General features: G+C 40.9%; 1 protein-coding gene across 1 annotated transcript in view; it reads left to right on the top strand.

Annotated features, from left to right (window-relative positions):
* The first annotated feature begins 930 nt into the window (after positions 1-930).
* ANKRD55 (ankyrin repeat domain 55) overlaps positions 931-17,239 on the top strand; it is a 94,461-nt gene continuing 78,152 nt past the window's right edge. The window contains exon 1 of the mRNA XM_045565673.1: positions 931-1,019. Coding sequence (XP_045421629.1) covers positions 962-1,019 — 58 coding nt within the window. The 5' untranslated portion in view covers positions 931-961. The remainder of the gene's footprint in view (positions 1,020-17,239) is intronic.

The following is a 17,239-nucleotide window of genomic DNA, read 5'->3' as shown; positions in this document are numbered from 1 at the left end:
TGGGTGGTTGCTGGTTTTATAAAAATGTGAACCAATGAAATATATAACTTGTTTGTTTCATTTAACAATAGATTAGTGGCATTCCACCAGAATAATACTCACAGATTTATTTATCTCAGATTTTTTAATCTAGAGGATGAATTTACTACTATTCAACTGCTTTTCAAATGTACATTTAGGTGATTTTTCAGGTTTCACCACATATAATACTGCAATAAACACCCTGTGACTGAAGACTGTTTTAATTTTATCATCACAGAAACTTGAGCCTTGAAATGTAACCTTTCCAATGAGATGTTTTCCCCTATCCTCCCCGTCCAAGAAGGGAGCTGAAGGGGTCCAAAGAAGAGACTGCAGAAGTGGATAATTACTCCGCACAGCACGTGGTCAGCAGCCTCCTGCTACAATATTTACGTCCTGTTCCATTGAGACAGCACTGTCTGCTCACATGACCCAAATGCAGCTCTCACTCCACCAAGAGCACAGCTGAATGCAAACTGCATTGGCAGCTCTGCACATGCTCTGTCTGGCCCGTGAATCCTCACTCACCCATTGAGGTTTCTGTTGGTTTAAAGCGACATTCCAGCTGCAGAAGCTCGGTGACCTGCTGTGTGTTCCCAGCCCAGATCCAAGGCAGGTGGCCCCTGTGAATACTGTTTTTTAGGGTTTGAGGCAGTTTGTTTATTTGTTTGGGGGTGGAGGGCTTATAATACTTACACACAAGCATAGCTGATGAATGAAGCCATAGAGTAACCCTTTTCCTAGCAGGTATTTACAGGAATAGCATTTACCTACTTTCATCATTTGCCTTCACAACAACCTGCAGCTCTAAAGCATGTTTCATTCTCAAACAGAGATCTTGGCAAGCGATGCTATATCTGACTGTTGTGTTGACTGTAACGTGTGAGCTGGTGTTTTCTCCTCTCCAGAGACCTGGATGCTTTTGCCAGTCTGATGATAAATGATGAGACAGGCAACCATGGATTTCAGCACCCCATCTGTGTTGGATCAGCAAAGAGGTAAAATGCTGCTTTAACACATTCTTCCGTTCTTTGCCTCCTTAGTCCACCTGCAGGGATTTACAGTTGTAAGGGGCGGGGGAGGGTGTGTGTGTGTGTGTTTGTGTGTGTGTGTGTGTGTGTGTGTGTTTGCTATGTAGGATGTGGAAAGAGAATTTCACCTAGAAAACAAACCTGTTCTAACTGTTCACTTCTAATTTGATAAGCATATGGAAGAGAGAAATAAGCTTATGGTCTGTCTGCTTGTTGACGTATTCCTACTTACAGATTTTAAAAATTGGGCCTCAAGCACACCAACTATTTTAGATAGTGTCATCTTTAGTCTCAGTTTTTCTTCAAATCATTATGAAATATTAGTGTAAGTAATAGAAGAACACATCACATGTGTCTTTGCAGGCTGTTAACCCAGTAGCTCATTGCGATAGCTTCCTAAGCATCTCATGATTCCCTTCAGGAATAGATGTTGCCCATATTTATGTTGTGTTGATACAGTCTGTCATCCCGGTCTGTGTAATGACTTATCACTGTGTTACAATTTGCAATGAAGGGTTTATCTTCCTTACTCATAATTTCCAGAGTGGAGGTAATTTTCCATATGAAAAGGTTGCTGTGAAATCGACTCATCCTTGTAATATCATATATTTAGCCATACAGTCTACTGTGTACATTTTGCCTATGCAGTGGGTGTATCTACATGTATATGTAATCATTTATGTAATTATAAATATTTTTCTATGTATATACAGGAGATTTTCATTTTATAAATGTAATAGGTATTTTTTAGAATCTTTTAAAAAATATCTGATTTCTATACCACCTTCTACATACAGTCTCTGAATATTCTTTAAGATCCTATGTTCCTTTGGTGATTTCACTTGTTTTGGCAACAACATGAAATGGTGGCTTGTGAAAGGCTCATTAAGAAATTTATTGCTTCTTTCTTTTTCCCTTTTCCTGCTCTAGGCCATAGTGTGTTTAATACCCCTCAAGCTATATCTGGCTTCATAGGTGAATTATTTTAGCCCAGTGGGTTTCTCAAATAATAAATTGAGATTTAGATTTCAGAGTTAACTAATATGTATATAAATAATAATGTGTTCTCCAGACCCTAACTCATTTCGAATAGAGAGAGAGAGAGAGAGTGTGTGTGTGTGTGTGTGTGCCTTCAGAGAGTGCTGGTTTATACTGTGTTTGGATCTGAACACCACAGAGAAAGGGACTGTTGCAGCTGTGCCCACCACCATCCTTTGCTGCTTGTGCATTTTGTCACTGACGGCAGTCAGCAAAAGTGAAAATCTGCTTAGAACCAAAGAGCTCGTGCTGGGTAAAAGATAACGTTGAGCCATGCAATTCACAGAGGAGCACAATGGGTTTATTTTTGAAGACCAATTTGAGGGAGCTGGGACTCACTGCAGAAGAATTAGCCCTTCATAATGAATTTATCTGTTTCAGTGTTATATCTTCTAATAGGATTTACCCCACAACATGGTTAAAATATAGATTTATAACATTTATTTTCTTATAATACTTTTAATGTGAGCAATTCATAGCAATTCCTCCACCCTGGGCCTGATTCTCCTCCATGAAAATTAACCCTCTCCCTGCCATCTCTATCTCTATTTCTTCTCTATCCTTTCCTTCTAGAGGTGCTATGATACGGTGGAAATAGCATAGGCTTCTAAGTCTTACAAAGGTCAGAATAGCAGATCAGCTACTTCTTAGCTGTGTGACCTTGGCAAGTTACCTAACCTCTCTGGTCCTTAGTTTCCTCAGCAATAAAATGAAAGAAATGATGCTTACCAAGCAGGGATGTTGTGACAATCTAAAATAATATATAAAAAGCATCTGTCACATTGCCTGCCGTGCAATAAGTATTTTCTAATCATGGCTGCTGCTTTTGTTATTATTGCTGTTGTTATTATCACCTTGGACTTGGAGTTCCTCAAGTGCAAAAGACTATTCACTTCTCTATCTCCAGCTGGAATGTAACAGTCCTCAGATCAAATGAGGGCTTAGTGCTGGGTGACTAGATTACATTAATTATTTTTTTCAGAACCCCAAGATACCATTTAGATCCAAGATGGGGAAACTTTTCATGTTGGAAGCCTGCATTAATTTAGCTGTAATCAAATAAGACCACATTCAAGAAACTTGAATTAGATATACTTAAAAATGTGTGTTATTTTGTAAAAATCTAACTACTATGTACTTAATAATTTCAAAAAATCAAAACTGTTAATTTTAAAGTTAACTAATCTTTTAATGACTTTGTTGTCTCTGCTTTTTGTTGGAAGCGCTGGAATATTTGATTGTAGCATGGAAGTCCGCAGTTTCAGTTGATCCTCTAGATGAGTATCAGTCATTTGTGACCTTAAGGGCATCTTGATTTGGGTTAGGTAGGAAAACATAGATTCGCAACAATAGGTGGTTGAAAATCAAGAAAGCATTTTTGGGGCATGTTGCTGAAAGTGTGGGTATTCTACTACATTTTTCCATATTTCAATTGGATCTTTGTTCACATTAAATAATCACTTTAAAATGTCATCTACTGAGAGCTCAATCAATTCCATCTGTAGTTCTTTAGCTGCCTTGGTGATATCAACTAGATGAGGCTGAAATGCTAGTGTGATGTCATGATTCTCAAAGTCAGTGAACCTTTCATTGTATTCTCCAATTAATAGCTCTCTAACAGCTGCATATTCTTCAAATTATTCACATATATAATTCTGCTCATCGGTGACCTTTGCTAACTGGGGAAAATGTCCATCCAAAATTTCCCTTTGAAGAAGTGTTTTGAAAAAAGATAGGTTTTTTTAAAAATGCTTGGATTTGGCTGGGTGCAGTGGCTCACGCCTGTAATCCTAGCACTCTGGGAGGCTGAGGCAGGTGGATCGTTTGAGCTCAGGAGTTCGAGACCAGCTTGAGCAAGAGCAAGATCCCATCTCTACTAAAAAAATAGAAAGAAATTAGCTGGACAACTAAAAATATATAGAAAAAAATTAGCCGGGCATGGTGATGCATGTCTGTAGTCCCAGCTATTCAGGAGGCTGAGGCAGTAGGATCGCTTGAGCCCAGGAGTTTGAGGTTGCTGTGAGCTAGGCTGACACCATGACACTCTAGCCTGGGCAACAGAGTGAGACTGTGTCTCAAAAAAAAAAAAAAATGCTTGGATTTTTTTTGCCATATATCATATATGGGCTTAGTTTTACCTTGCAAAGAAATATTAAAGTCATTTTGACATGATATCTCACAGAAATGCTGCATTTCTGTAGAAATCTTTAACTATTCACATTGCTGATTCTATTCTTCATAAAATTTAACTATTTGTTCTTGCAGAGATAAAATTTTGGCTAACATCTGTCCCTGTGATAGCCAATGCACTTTAGAATGATATGGCAAATCCACACTGAATACCTCATCTTCAACTTTAGCATGTTATGAAACTGATGATGCCTGTGTTGCATTTGCACAAATACGATTAACAATGCTTATAACTTGTTGCAAAGTATCACTTAAAATAGTAGCTTTAGCATAGAGATTTTGCTGATGCAGGATACAATGAAAAGAAATGAGAGCATCTGGATCTGTTAATACTTTTTAAAATCTGTGCAATAAACCCTTCATATTTCCCTGTCATGGAAGGTACACCATCTGTACATACACTAAATTTACCAAATTCAGTCCAACTTCACAACATTTATCTTGAAAGTTGTTGAAGATATCTATTCCCCATGTTCTGTTCACAAGAGTGCCCAAAGCAAGTAACTCTTCATAGCAAAGAAAATCTTCTGCACCAAGTCAGTAGTATCAGTTGATTCATCCAAAGTGATTGAATAAGGCCGGGCGCGGTGGCTCACGCCTGTAATCCTAGCTCTGGGAGGCCGAGGCGGGTGGATCGCTCGAGGTCAGGAGTTCGAGACCAGCCTGAGCAAGAGTGAGACCCCGTCTCTACTAAAAATAGAAAGAAATTATCTGGCCAACTAAAAATATATATACAAAAAAAAAAATTAGCCGGGCATGGTGGCTCATGCCTGTAGTCCCAGCTACTCGGGAGGCTGAGGCAGTAGGATCGCTTAAGCCCAGGAGTCTGAGGTTGCTGTGAGCTAGGCTGATGCCACGGCACTCACTCTAGCCCGGGCAACAAAGTGAGACTCTGTCTCAAAAAAAAAAAAAAAAAAAAAAACAAAGTGATTGAATAATATATATTTTCCTTTTGAAGAATTGCATGAAGCTGTTCTGTTGAATTGAAGGCTAATTTATGCTGCCAATCCATATTATTCTCCTTGAAAGAGGCAGCTGTTTGTACTTTGAAACATCATCAGGGTCAAAGCATCCTGCAACTTCAACAATGCATTCTTTCACAATGTCTTCATCACTGGATGGCTTCCCTTTTCCCCCACATATATAAGCTACTTTATAAGTTGCATCAGTGGCATTATTTCCACGTCTTATCATGCTTGAAAGAATTATCTTTGCTTTTGCTTTTCATCTTTTAATTTCTGCAATACAACCTTTCACACCTCTCCCTCTAATTTAAAATATTTATGGTCTTTATGAGTGTTATAATGCTGACGAGCACTGAATTTCTTTAATGTTGATATTGCAGTACCACAAAGCAAGCAAATCATCTTATCTTTAGCAGAAACAAAATAATATTGCAATTCCCAATCCTCATCAAAAAAGCTGTTTTCTTCCTTCAGCATTCTCTTGGTCTTCTTTGACATGATGGGCTGTGAAACAGATAGAATTAAAAAAATACTGTCGAGCTGGGCAACTACTCACAAATTCCACTTCAAACAAAAACACAGTGCACCATTGTCAAAAGCTGATAAAAGACTGGTGTATTTGACCCCCATAAACTCTCACCGACCAGCCTGGTGCACTAGTGGTGCCAGTCAGGTAGGGGAAGTTAGAACTAAATCATAAGCATAGCAGCTGTCAACTTAGCCCTTATGGCTTACTAATGTTCTAATTGTGCCAGTCAATCTGGGAGGATTATTTTGTTGAAACTTATTTTATTCTTTGGTACTTTAAATATGTTCATCTTAAAAATAAAATAAAAATACAAAAGACAAACAAGATGTATTAATAAAAATAAAAGTATTTGTTCTGTAAAATTTGGATTCCATCAAAAGGCCACACTTAAGGACCTAGAAGGCCTCAGGTTCCTCACCCGTGATTAGAGCAAGTCCTAGAATAATAACTAAATGATACTTGAACAGTTTTATTACTTCACTAGTCCTTCCTCTTTCTTTAAAGCATGAAAGACCATGATAAATTTAAACCATCATATAGATTTTAAATATTACATTGTTAGGCAAACCAAAGTGAAGTGACTTTCTCTAGAAAAGTTGAGTGTGAGGTTTTTATAAAGGGTTAATATCTGGAAAATCAAAACTCCAGCAGCACTGGCTTCATATGCAGTTGTTGACCTAGGACAGGGCATCTGGAAGAACCTTAGAAGTTATATAACTCATGGTTCTCAAACTTGGCTGCACATAAAGAATAATGAGGGAGATTTTGCAAATGCTGGTGTTTGAATCCCACCCTGGGAGATTCCAATTTAATTACTGTAGGATATGGCCTGACAAATGCTCCCCAGGAAGCTCTAATGTACAGCAAAGGTTGAGAACCAGTCAGCCAGTCCACCTGCCCAACATTTCAGATGGGAGAACTGAAGCACAGAGAGGTTCAAGATTGAGCCCTTTTTTAATAGTAACAACACACCACTGATTATTAACAGAGGGGACTGAGACCCAGGTCTTCTCTATCCAGGCAACAGAGCAATAGGAAGCTTCCTGTTCTTGGGCAATCTCTGACCCCAGCACCTACTCTGGGGTGGGCATAAGCCAGAACTGTGGTTCATGGTTGCTCAACATGATGCAGAATGACCTTTAGGACTTCAACAAGGTGGATTTGGCAAGTCTGAATCCTTCCAACTGCCCTCCAACTGTATTTTTCTGTATTTCTCTTTAGCTAGAGGCAGCAAGATATTCCTGTGTCAGGGTCTTGGTGGCAGATAGACATTTGCTCAAGTCCTGTCTCAGCTGTCTTCCCAATTGCAAGAACGTGGACAAACTTGTTGATCTCCTCTGAATTCTGTCTCCGTGACTGTAAAATGTGGATAATAGTGTATTATCTATTCACAGGGCTCCTGGGAGGCCTAGGGATCAGGTTATCTAACTGGCCAAGGTGAACAGGGCCGTGTCTCTGGCTTGCTTTGTAGAACTGTGAGGGAGGAAGCCTGGGTCTCCAGAACTCTCCACTCCCTTTTGTGCCTTTTAGTTTCACCATAGCAACGTCTCTTTCTGGCTGTCTTCCCTCTCAAAGCCCACATGCAGGAAAGGACCTGTAGTAAAGTCATTTACTACAGAACACAGAGGTTCCTGCTGAAGTCTAGGTATTATGTAACTGAAGATATTTGCGTTTTAAGCTTTCTCACAACTTGTGGAAAAAAAGCTTTGCTGTGTCCAAAGGAATCCCAAGCCTTAAGAGAAAACAGGAGGAAAAAAGGGTGGTCCCAGGGCCTCACCCACCCCTCTGTGCTGTAGAGAGTGAGGAGGGCCCGGCCCTGCCAGGTTCTGTTTGCAGGTACCTGGTGGGCTGTGGACACCCTCACACACAGGTTGTTTCTCTTGCCGAGTAGCTGGGAGAATAAGAGGAAGTGCTTGGTCTTGCAGCCTGGATTAATACAGGATAGGAGTGTCTGAGGGCTGCTGCAACAAATGACCACAAGCTGGGTGGCTTGAAACAACAGAAATGTATTCTCTCACAGCTCTGGAGGCCAGAAGTCAGAAATCAAGATGTCAGCAGGGGGCCTACTCCTTCTAGAGCCTTTAAGGGAGAATCTTTCTCACCTCTTCCAGCTCTGGCTGCTGTGGCCTCCTCTCTCCAGTCTCTGCCTCCCTCTTCACATGGCTTCTCCACTCGTGTGTGTGTGTGTGTGTGTGTGTGTGTGTGTGTGTGTGTGTGTGTGTGTGTGTGTGTGTCACTCCTCTGTGTGTCTGTCTCGAAGTCCCTCTGCCCCTTTAAGGATGTGTGTGATTGCATCTAGGGACCACCCAGATAATCCAAGATAAACTCCTCTCAAGATCCCCGACTTAATCACATCTTTTAACCTATAAAGTCATATTTACTCTCCTGTCATATAGATAATAGTCACAGGATCCCATGATTAGGACGTGAACATATCTTTAGGGCCATGATCTTTATGGCCAACCCACTACATGGAGTGAAAAGGGGTCAAATCCCAGAAAGCATGCAACCTCGTGACTTGGTTTTTGGTAAAAATCCATTCTCATTTAAGCTAGAAGAAAAGTTGGCATATCAGAGGTGAGGGGGCGCACATCTATCAGGTGCATACTCTGTGCAGGTGCTTGATATCAATTCCTTAACACATTGACTGCCACACTAGAAAAAAAAGTTTTTCCTTGGAGCCGGGGAGTTTTATTATGAAAATAGAATAAAAACTTCCAAAACAAAACAATTCTTTCTAATTTAATGAAAAATTTGTTATTTTTTATTGTTTTCTGTGCGTGAATTATATGCAACTTGAAAAATAGTTCTCATGGCTCTTAAGGTGAAGAGACATGTGAGTTACATATGCTTCACGAGGCTCCAGGCTCTGAACTAGCATGAGTTATATACAACTCACACGGCAGTTAATGTGTTAATGATAAGAGGTAATGTTTACTGAGCACTTAGCAGAGCCAAGCTCTGTGCTGAGGACTGTGCACAGACTAGCTCACCTAACGCTCTCATCAGCCCCGCTGTTACAACCCCCTTTTACGGATGAGGAAAGTCAAAAACTTGTGACCTACCCGATGTTACCACAAAGTACAGCAGCAAAGCTGGGATTCCAGCCTAAACCTGTTTGACTTCAAAACCCATGTTCTTACTGCTGCAGGATGTCTCTTTGTTAGCTGACTACAAAAGCTAGTGAAAAATAAGACATCAATGAAAAATCAAAATAGTAAAGTATATATTTTCATAATCAAGTTGTTATCCCATTGTGTTATGGATTTTAAAGCACCCACACATGGATGTAATGGTTTTAAATCCCAAATTCTCATGTAATGTGGGAATGCTAAACAAAAAGATCTGTACTTTGCTGAAAAAGCAAAAGTTAAAATTCTGGTGTGACCACTGGATGCTTCTAGAAGGAAGAATAAGCAAATTTTGAAATGGGTTTTGGGCAAAGAACAGTGGGCAGGCAGGCCTAGAAGACAAGAAAGGGAGGGGAATGATTTGGGCTCCGTTGCTGAGTTCAGGCTCAGGAACTGCAAACTGGAGCCTGCAATAAAACCCAGGGACCTTGAGAAGTCTGTGATTGGTTTTCAGATTGACAGTTTAGATATAGAAAGGCCAGCTGGCAAATCACCAATGCTCTGGTTTAGAAGTAGATTACCTGTTGCCTCTGAGAAAATGCTCAGCTTTCTCCCTCTCTTGGTCAAGAAAGAGGAGCAGAGGGAAAAAGAGAGATGGAAGAAGAATCTTTTTTCCAGTGTTCTTGACCATTCCAGACTAAGCCTAGGCAAGCATGTCTGCTGGAAGCCCACCCCACACCTTTCTCTGCCCCCTTCTTTATGCTGTCCCCTTCTCCCTCCCATCAACGAACTCCTGGGAAAGACTATGACAAATCAGTGCATCCTGGAGTCTCTGCCCTGGCCTCCATCTGATACCACATCAGACAGGCTCTGCCCCCAATAACCTGAGCATTCCTCTCCTTCCACCATCCGTGGTTCCTCTTATAGGGGATGGAAGCCCCTGACTCATCATATCCAAATAATTACCATTCATAGCGTAGAGAGCCATCAGTATTCTCCACCACAGGGCAGCTCTGCTATCCCAGGAAGGGTGCCTCTTGCCAGAGTGTGCATCCCAAGAGGGAGGATGCTTGAGTGGCATCCAGGGGAAATAAAGGCTTACTTGGGCAGGCACATCTCCTGAGTCAACCTTGATGTTGTTTCCCACAACTTAGCCAGATCAACTCCAGAAGGCTAACCCCCCTTAGCCCCTCATACAAAAGTTAGTTGGGGTACCACACTGAGTTTTTCCTACCACCTCTTCTCATTAATTCCACAACATGTTCCAGAACTAAGCAACTTTGTTGGGTAGCTGATATCCATGGATTTTCCCTTTGATACCACCATTCTGATGCAAGGATATTGCTATAGTTTGGGTGTTTGTCCCCACCTCACATTGAAATTTGACCCCCAATGTTGGAGGTGGGGCCTAATAGGAGGTGTTTGGGTCATGGGGACAGATCTCTCGTGAATGGCTTGGCACCATTTTGCAGTAATAGTAAGTTCTTGCTCTATTTTCCCATGAGAGCTGGTTGTTACAAACAGCCTGGCATGCATGCCTCTCTTGCTTTCTGTCTTGCCATGTGATCTCTGCACACAACGTCTCCCCTTTGCCTTCCACACCTTCCTCCATGAGTGAAAGCCACCTGAGGCTCTCACCAGATGCCCAGTCTTCCAACCAGCAGAATCATGAGCCAAATAAACCTTTTTTTCCTTTACAAATTACCCAGCCTCAGGTATTCCTGCATAGCAATACAAATGGACTAAGACCATTATTTCAGTGTAGCCTAAAAGAAAAACCACCAAACTTGTCTTGGCATCTTGCACTTTAGTGGTGGTTCCATCAACTTTACCCTTGAGACCACTTCTTTGATCTTTGACTCACCGCAGTAAATCAGTACACAGTCTGCTATTTTTAAATATCTCACTTTTAAAAACACTGAGGGAGCACCTGAAATTCACCATAGTTCACACTGTTATCCTTCTGATTATTTAATATTATTTAAAGATGGTGTCCCAGGCTTTGGGCCACAACTAGACTGACTCAGCATGGACCACTGAGTATAGAGAGGAATTGAAATGGGCTTGGAGATATCTGGTTTTAGGTAGCCACAGCAGAAACCAATTTAAGGATGAATTCTGGAAGTGTTCTGTCTTAGAATAGTAGTCCCTTTAGAATTGGAAGGAACCTGAGCAAATATATGACCCAGCTCCCTCACTCTTTATATATGGAGACTTGAACAGAGAGGGATTAGTGGTGGTACAGTGGAGTGGATTCTGTGGGCACTGGAGCCCAGTGCTGCCACCTACTGTGTGACTCCATTGTCTACATCTCTGTTCCTTGCTTTCCTCACCTTGTAAGTGATGATGATAGTACAAAAGATTGCAATATATGAATTACTTAATACCTACAAAGCGCCTGGAACCACGTCTGACCCATTGTAATCACTAGTAAGGACTAGTGATTATTATAAATGATTCACCCAGTGTCATATGGACAACAAGTCTCCCCAGGACGAGAGAACATCCCACCCTCCAAGCTGTCTCTTCTTCTGTATTGAATTCATGGCAGAGCACCCCTTTTTATTTGGAAGCATGTTCCCATACAGAACTGCCTGGCTTTGGAGTAATTCTACTTCCCCTTTCCTCTGTTCCTGGTGTTCTGTCCTCTGAGTCTAAAATGGTTTTCTAGATAAAACTCTTCCCTTGCTCAAATACCAGACTACCTGTTCACTTCTACCTTCCATACTGGAGCCCGGCAAGTTTCTGGGCTCTGTGCTGCTCTAGTAATCTATCTAATTTTGAGGCAGAATTTCATTATTTTAACTATTATTGTTTTATAATGTTGTACTACTTGATAGAGGCAGTCTTCCTCAATACTGTTTTTTTAAATTTTATTTGATATTCTTACCCTTTTTTTGTTCCCTCTTTTTGTTTGTTTTTGCTTTTGGAATGGTAATACATTCACACACTTGCAAGGTATAAAGGTATATAAAGGCTTACTTGGGCAGACACATCTCCTGAGTCAACCTTGATGTTGTTTCCCACAACTTAGCCAGATCAACTCCAGAAGGCTAACCCCCCTTATCCCCTCATACAAAAGTTAGCTGGGGTACCACACTGAGTTTTTCCTACCACCTATTCTCGTTAATTCCACAACATGTCCCAGAACTAAGCAACTTTGTTGGGTAGCTGATATCCATGGATTTTCCCTTTGATACCACCATTCTGATGCAAGGATATTGCTATAGTTTGGATGTTTACTTTGAGTGAAATGAGATTAAATATAAATTAATCTGATAATAAAATTAAAATTGCTTATACTGTTTAATCTTCCTATCTAGGAACATTGTATTTCCATAAATTCAACTGTTCTGTTATATCCCACAATAAAGTTCTATAGTTTTCCTCACTTAGATTATGAATATTTTGGTGAAGTTTATTCTTGGGTATTTTATATTTTCATTGTAATGGGTTATTTTCCTCCTTATGTTATTTAATATACAACTAGCTCATTTTATAATTATTTTAAAATCTAACAATCAAATCTTATTAATTCTACTTGTTCTGTGGTTAATTCCCTTGTGCTGCCTCATGAATAATTAAATCATTCAAACCCTGAGGGGACATTACCACATGGTAGTTGAGAATCCCAGCTCCAGGACAGACAGACGGGTTCCAAATCCTGCCACTTAATAGCTGCCAACTTTGGAAAAGTTATTGAAACTCTCTGTGTTTCAATTTCCTCATCTTTAAACGTGGGTTGGGGGGAACAAAGATATTACCTACTTCATAAAGTTGTTGAAACAAATAAATGGCCTAATTCAAATGAAACTGTTAGGACAGTGCCTGGAACATGTCATCTGTAAAAGTTAGCGATTATTCAATTTTGATTATTTTGCTCTTCCTTTATGATTATTGCATCTCATTTATTTTTTGTTCCTGTCTTACTGTGTTAGAGTTTGTCTTAATTCTTCCCTTCTCTGTTGTTTCACTATTAGGTACAATGTTTGCAGTTGGTTTGAAATAAATGTACTTAATCATATTAAGAATATAATCTCTTTCTAGATGTTAAGCATTTTTTAGGAACAAATATCAAATTTTAACAAAAGCCCTTCTGGTCTTTGCTCATGTAATCATGCATTTCCCCTTTGTTCTATTGGTGTGATATATTTTATTAATGAATATCCTCAAATCAAAGTATCTTTATATTCTGGAATAAACTCTATTTGGCCATGATGTATTATTCATTTAATGCCCAATGGAATTTGATCCAGTAGAATTCAATTTTATGTTCAGGAATTGGTCTATAGGTGCCTATGTGTGTGTGTGTGTGTGTGTTTGTGTGCGCATTTGTATCTCATTACCAGTTTATGCTAACCTTGAAAAATAAATTAGAAAAATGTTACTATTTTTCTGTGCTTCAGTATGAGAGTTATTTGTCCCTTGGCCATTTGACATTTATCTTAACATTTTAAAAGAATTCACTCAACCTTGCTTTAGAATCTTTATGCCATTGCCACTAGCTTGAATTCCCTCCCTGGTACAGAGCCAACACTTCATAGATGTGCTTCCAATTTTTGGTTAATGTGTAAAATTTATTTTTGCTACAGTCACTATAAACTCTAGCACAATGATGTGTCAGGCAAAACACTGAGCCACACAGCTTGTGCAACAGGGTGGGGAGTGGTGTACAAGCTGCTGTGAGTAAGAAAGAATGGAATGTGGAAGTGTGGAATGTCCGTCCACCCAGCACCAAAGAAAGGTCGTAAGTTCACTGGAACATGCAAGGACTTTGCCTCTGAGTGAAAGGGCACTCTAGACCACAGTGCGCCTGGACCCAAGGGTTAGAATCTAGGCCTGACAGCCTGCAGCCTTACCTGGGATTCACCTCTTACTACCTGTGTAACTTTGGGTAAGTCACTTTCATCCTCTGTACCTCAGTTTCCTCATCCACAAAATGGGAATAATTGTGGTAAGAATGGTAAGAATATGGTAAGAATTAAATGAGTTGATTTCTAGAAAGTGCTTGGCACAGTACCTGGCATACAGCATTAAGTGCTGGCCATCTTTACGACTGTTCCTCAGACGTGGACGTGGTCCTGCAAAGACCCTGCGTGCAAATGCAGTAACAGTGGGTGCTTTTATAGAAACTGGGAGACGTTGTTCTGTAGAAGTGATTATGTGGCAGTGTTCACTAACTTTAGGGTTGTTCTGAGTCTTTTAATTCCTTCAAATGTGCTACCAAAAATTCTAGAATTCAAAACTGTGTAAGAAACATTAAAAAACTAAGAACCCTAACTGTGGACTGACCACAGGACTCTGTGGAATGTGCCTGAGGTGGACTTTGGCTGTATCTCCAAGTTCCCGTATGCACCCCTGCAAATGGGAGGGTAGTTCTGGGGTCCCTGCTCCCCAAGCCACAGTTCCAGTAAATGGGCTGTACGGAGGAGCCTCCTCTAAAGTGTAAACAATGATCGAGTATATATAGGGTTGCCATTACAAATTGGTAAGGAAAGGGAGAATTATTTAATAATTGACTATTTGTTAAAAAAATCAATTGCAGTATATAAAAATGAAGTTTAAAAGTTTCATATTTTGTAAAATTAAATATTAACAAATATAAATATGTTTTCACAAAGATGATCTTTCTAATCATAAAAGCTTTGAAATAAATTTTAAAATGCAGTATCTATAGATTTTGACTCTATAAACACTGAGCATGTATTTTTTTAAAAAATCAGCATAACAAAACTGAGAACTTAAGTGGCAAACAGGGAAAGGTAACTGCAGCTTTATAACAGATGGAAGGTTAGTGTCTCTGTATAAAGCTCTTTCAAATCAATTAGATAAAGACAAACACCTCAAAATAGTAAGATATAAAGGATACCAATACATAATTCCTAAAATGGGCATAAACATTTAAAAACTTCTCTCTCAGGCCGGGCACGGTGGCTCATGCCTATAATCCTAGCAGTCTGGGAGGCCGAGCCGGGAGGATCGCTCGAGGTCAGGAGTTCAAGACCAGCCTGAGCAAGAGTGAGACCCCTGTCTCTACTAAAAATTAGAAAGAAATTATCTGGACAACTAAAAATATATAGAAAAAATTAGCTGGGCATGGTAGCACATGCCTGTAGTCCCAGCTACTTTACTCGGGAGACCGAGGCAGAAGGATCGCTTAAGCCCAGGAGTTTGAGGTTGCTGTGAGCTACGCTGATGCCACAGCACTCCAGCCCAGGCAACAGAGCGAGACTCTGCCTCAAAAAAAAAAAAAAAATATCCCCCTTGACCTGGTCCCTTTTTGGGGAAGGGGAATTCCTGGGAGAATTCCGGGGAGTGGGGAGGAAAGAGGGGAAGAGAGAGGAGAGAAATTCACTTAATAAGTGAGCAACAAAATGGCCTTAGTATTAGCAAAACTTACACAGATCTCAGAGAAATTCAGTCATTTCTTCAGATTCTATCACTGTATTCCAATCTATAGAAAGGTCTGCAGCATGGGAGATGTGAGATTTGCCTCACTGCCTGGTCAACTAGCCCTGCCCCACCATCAGGCTACCTGTAAGTTTCGGCCACAGGCCCGAGGCCACCATTCTAATCCCTGAGGCCTCTACCTGCCTTAGGCAGTAGCACCTTCCAGAACTTTCTCCTTCGGGTTCCCTGCCTCCTGGCCTTGCAGCTGTTAGGACCTTTTAACCCTTTTGCTTGCTCCTCAGGAACTTGATTTGTCTTTTTTGTGGCCTTTGGGTTGGGCTGCCGCTCATTTTCAGGCATGTCTGTTTTGGGTGCAGGATGGGGGCAGGAGACGGTCTGATTCTGAGGGGAGATGGAAAGAGCAGGGGCGACAGCCACACACCCTGAAACAGCCAGGTCCTCAGCTCCCAAGCTCAGCTCCTGCTAACCTCCCCACTCCCATATTACATTCTACAGGGGGTGGAGGACAGGGGCTCCATTAAAGGAGGTGGGGGAGGATGGCGCAAACCCTTCCTGCCATGCACAAATATACACAACACACCAACATTTTAACGGTGATCATCTTCGAGTTTATATTTTCTTCTTCTTATCCGTGTCTTCATAATTTTTGTAATCCAGTCATCCAGGAACAATTGTCAGTCTGTGACTGTGGACAGAAGTTACCGTCCAGCACTTTAAAGGGTCAGTGAAATTTTAAAGATGATTTAGAAGAGGAAGAGATCCCGTCTGATGTGGGAATGCATCACTGATGAAGAGGGAGAAAGCAGAGTCCAGAAAAGGACGACATCCGTGAAACGCTAGTTGACAGAACATAGCCACAGCAGGGCTTTGGGGACAACAGGACCAGACGTGTTCAATGTCTGACACCTGAGCTGGCCACCCAAATTACATTTGTCTTTTTAAACTATTTTCAGGAGTTTGAGGCACTGGGGGAAGCTTTACAAGTGGGCGCAGTAGAGGGCCACCAGGAGGATGCTTTTAAAAGATCCAGGGAAGACCCGCCTCCTCCCCACCTGCCAAGCCCAAGAGTGGTTGTTCATGAATGAGGGACAATTCATCATTTGCTTCTCTACAGATGCTAGGTAGACACACAGACTGTCAGCCATGAACAGAAATGCAGAAGTCAGTGTTCCACTCAATGCGGTATCTCCTCAAGAACATCCCCAAGACACGTCCGAACCTGCTCAAACGTGGGCAGTGATGAGGAGCACAGTAGCTTGCAACGTAATCGCTTCTGTTTCTGAACAGCTCTACTCACTCAGAAGTCTTACTAATTGCAATGTCTACCCATCAGAACTGCATAAAACAAGCCTAAACTCTCTTCCAGCTTTTCCAGCATTGAAAACAGCTGTCATGTTCAACTGAGGCTGCTCTGCTCCAGACTAAACAAACCCTTCCCTTCACTCATTCCTCACCTTCCAGAGTCCACCCGTTAAAAGGGCAAAAACGTGACTCCAACACCTGCCACTCCCAGAAAGTGAGAAGTGGGTGGGCTCACGTATTTGACTCAGAAGAAAGTGAGGGAGATTGGAGGAAGGACGGTTGCAAAAACAACACGACTTACTTTCCAATTTCCACAAACCAGCTGGGCAAGCACAATCCTTCATAAAATTAATTTAAGATTTGTATCTGTCTAATTACCAAAGAATTTCTTGACATAATAATTTAACATCAATAAGATTTCCACAAAACTCCAGTGGGTGAGAAAACCCATTTGAGTGGAACATGCTTACTAAATTGGTCAATAAATGCATATATTGCCCCCATTCTAAAGGCCCTACGCATTAAAGATTGAGATCTTTCTAAGAATTAGTATATTATTATAAAATGAGGCATCTTTACTGAAGTGCAACACAGACACGAACAGAAAATCCCATTTCCCAGGCCCCTACATCCAGGAGAGGCGCTAAACGTGAGGTGGCATTCACAGCTCGGAAGCAGCAC

Source organism: Lemur catta, chromosome 12, assembly GCF_020740605.2.
Source record: "Lemur catta isolate mLemCat1 chromosome 12, mLemCat1.pri, whole genome shotgun sequence".
Classification (NCBI taxonomy): domain Eukaryota; kingdom Metazoa; phylum Chordata; class Mammalia; order Primates; family Lemuridae; genus Lemur; species Lemur catta.
Note: the sequence above shows the minus strand (reverse complement) of the source record. Positions and strands in the feature narration are given on the sequence as shown.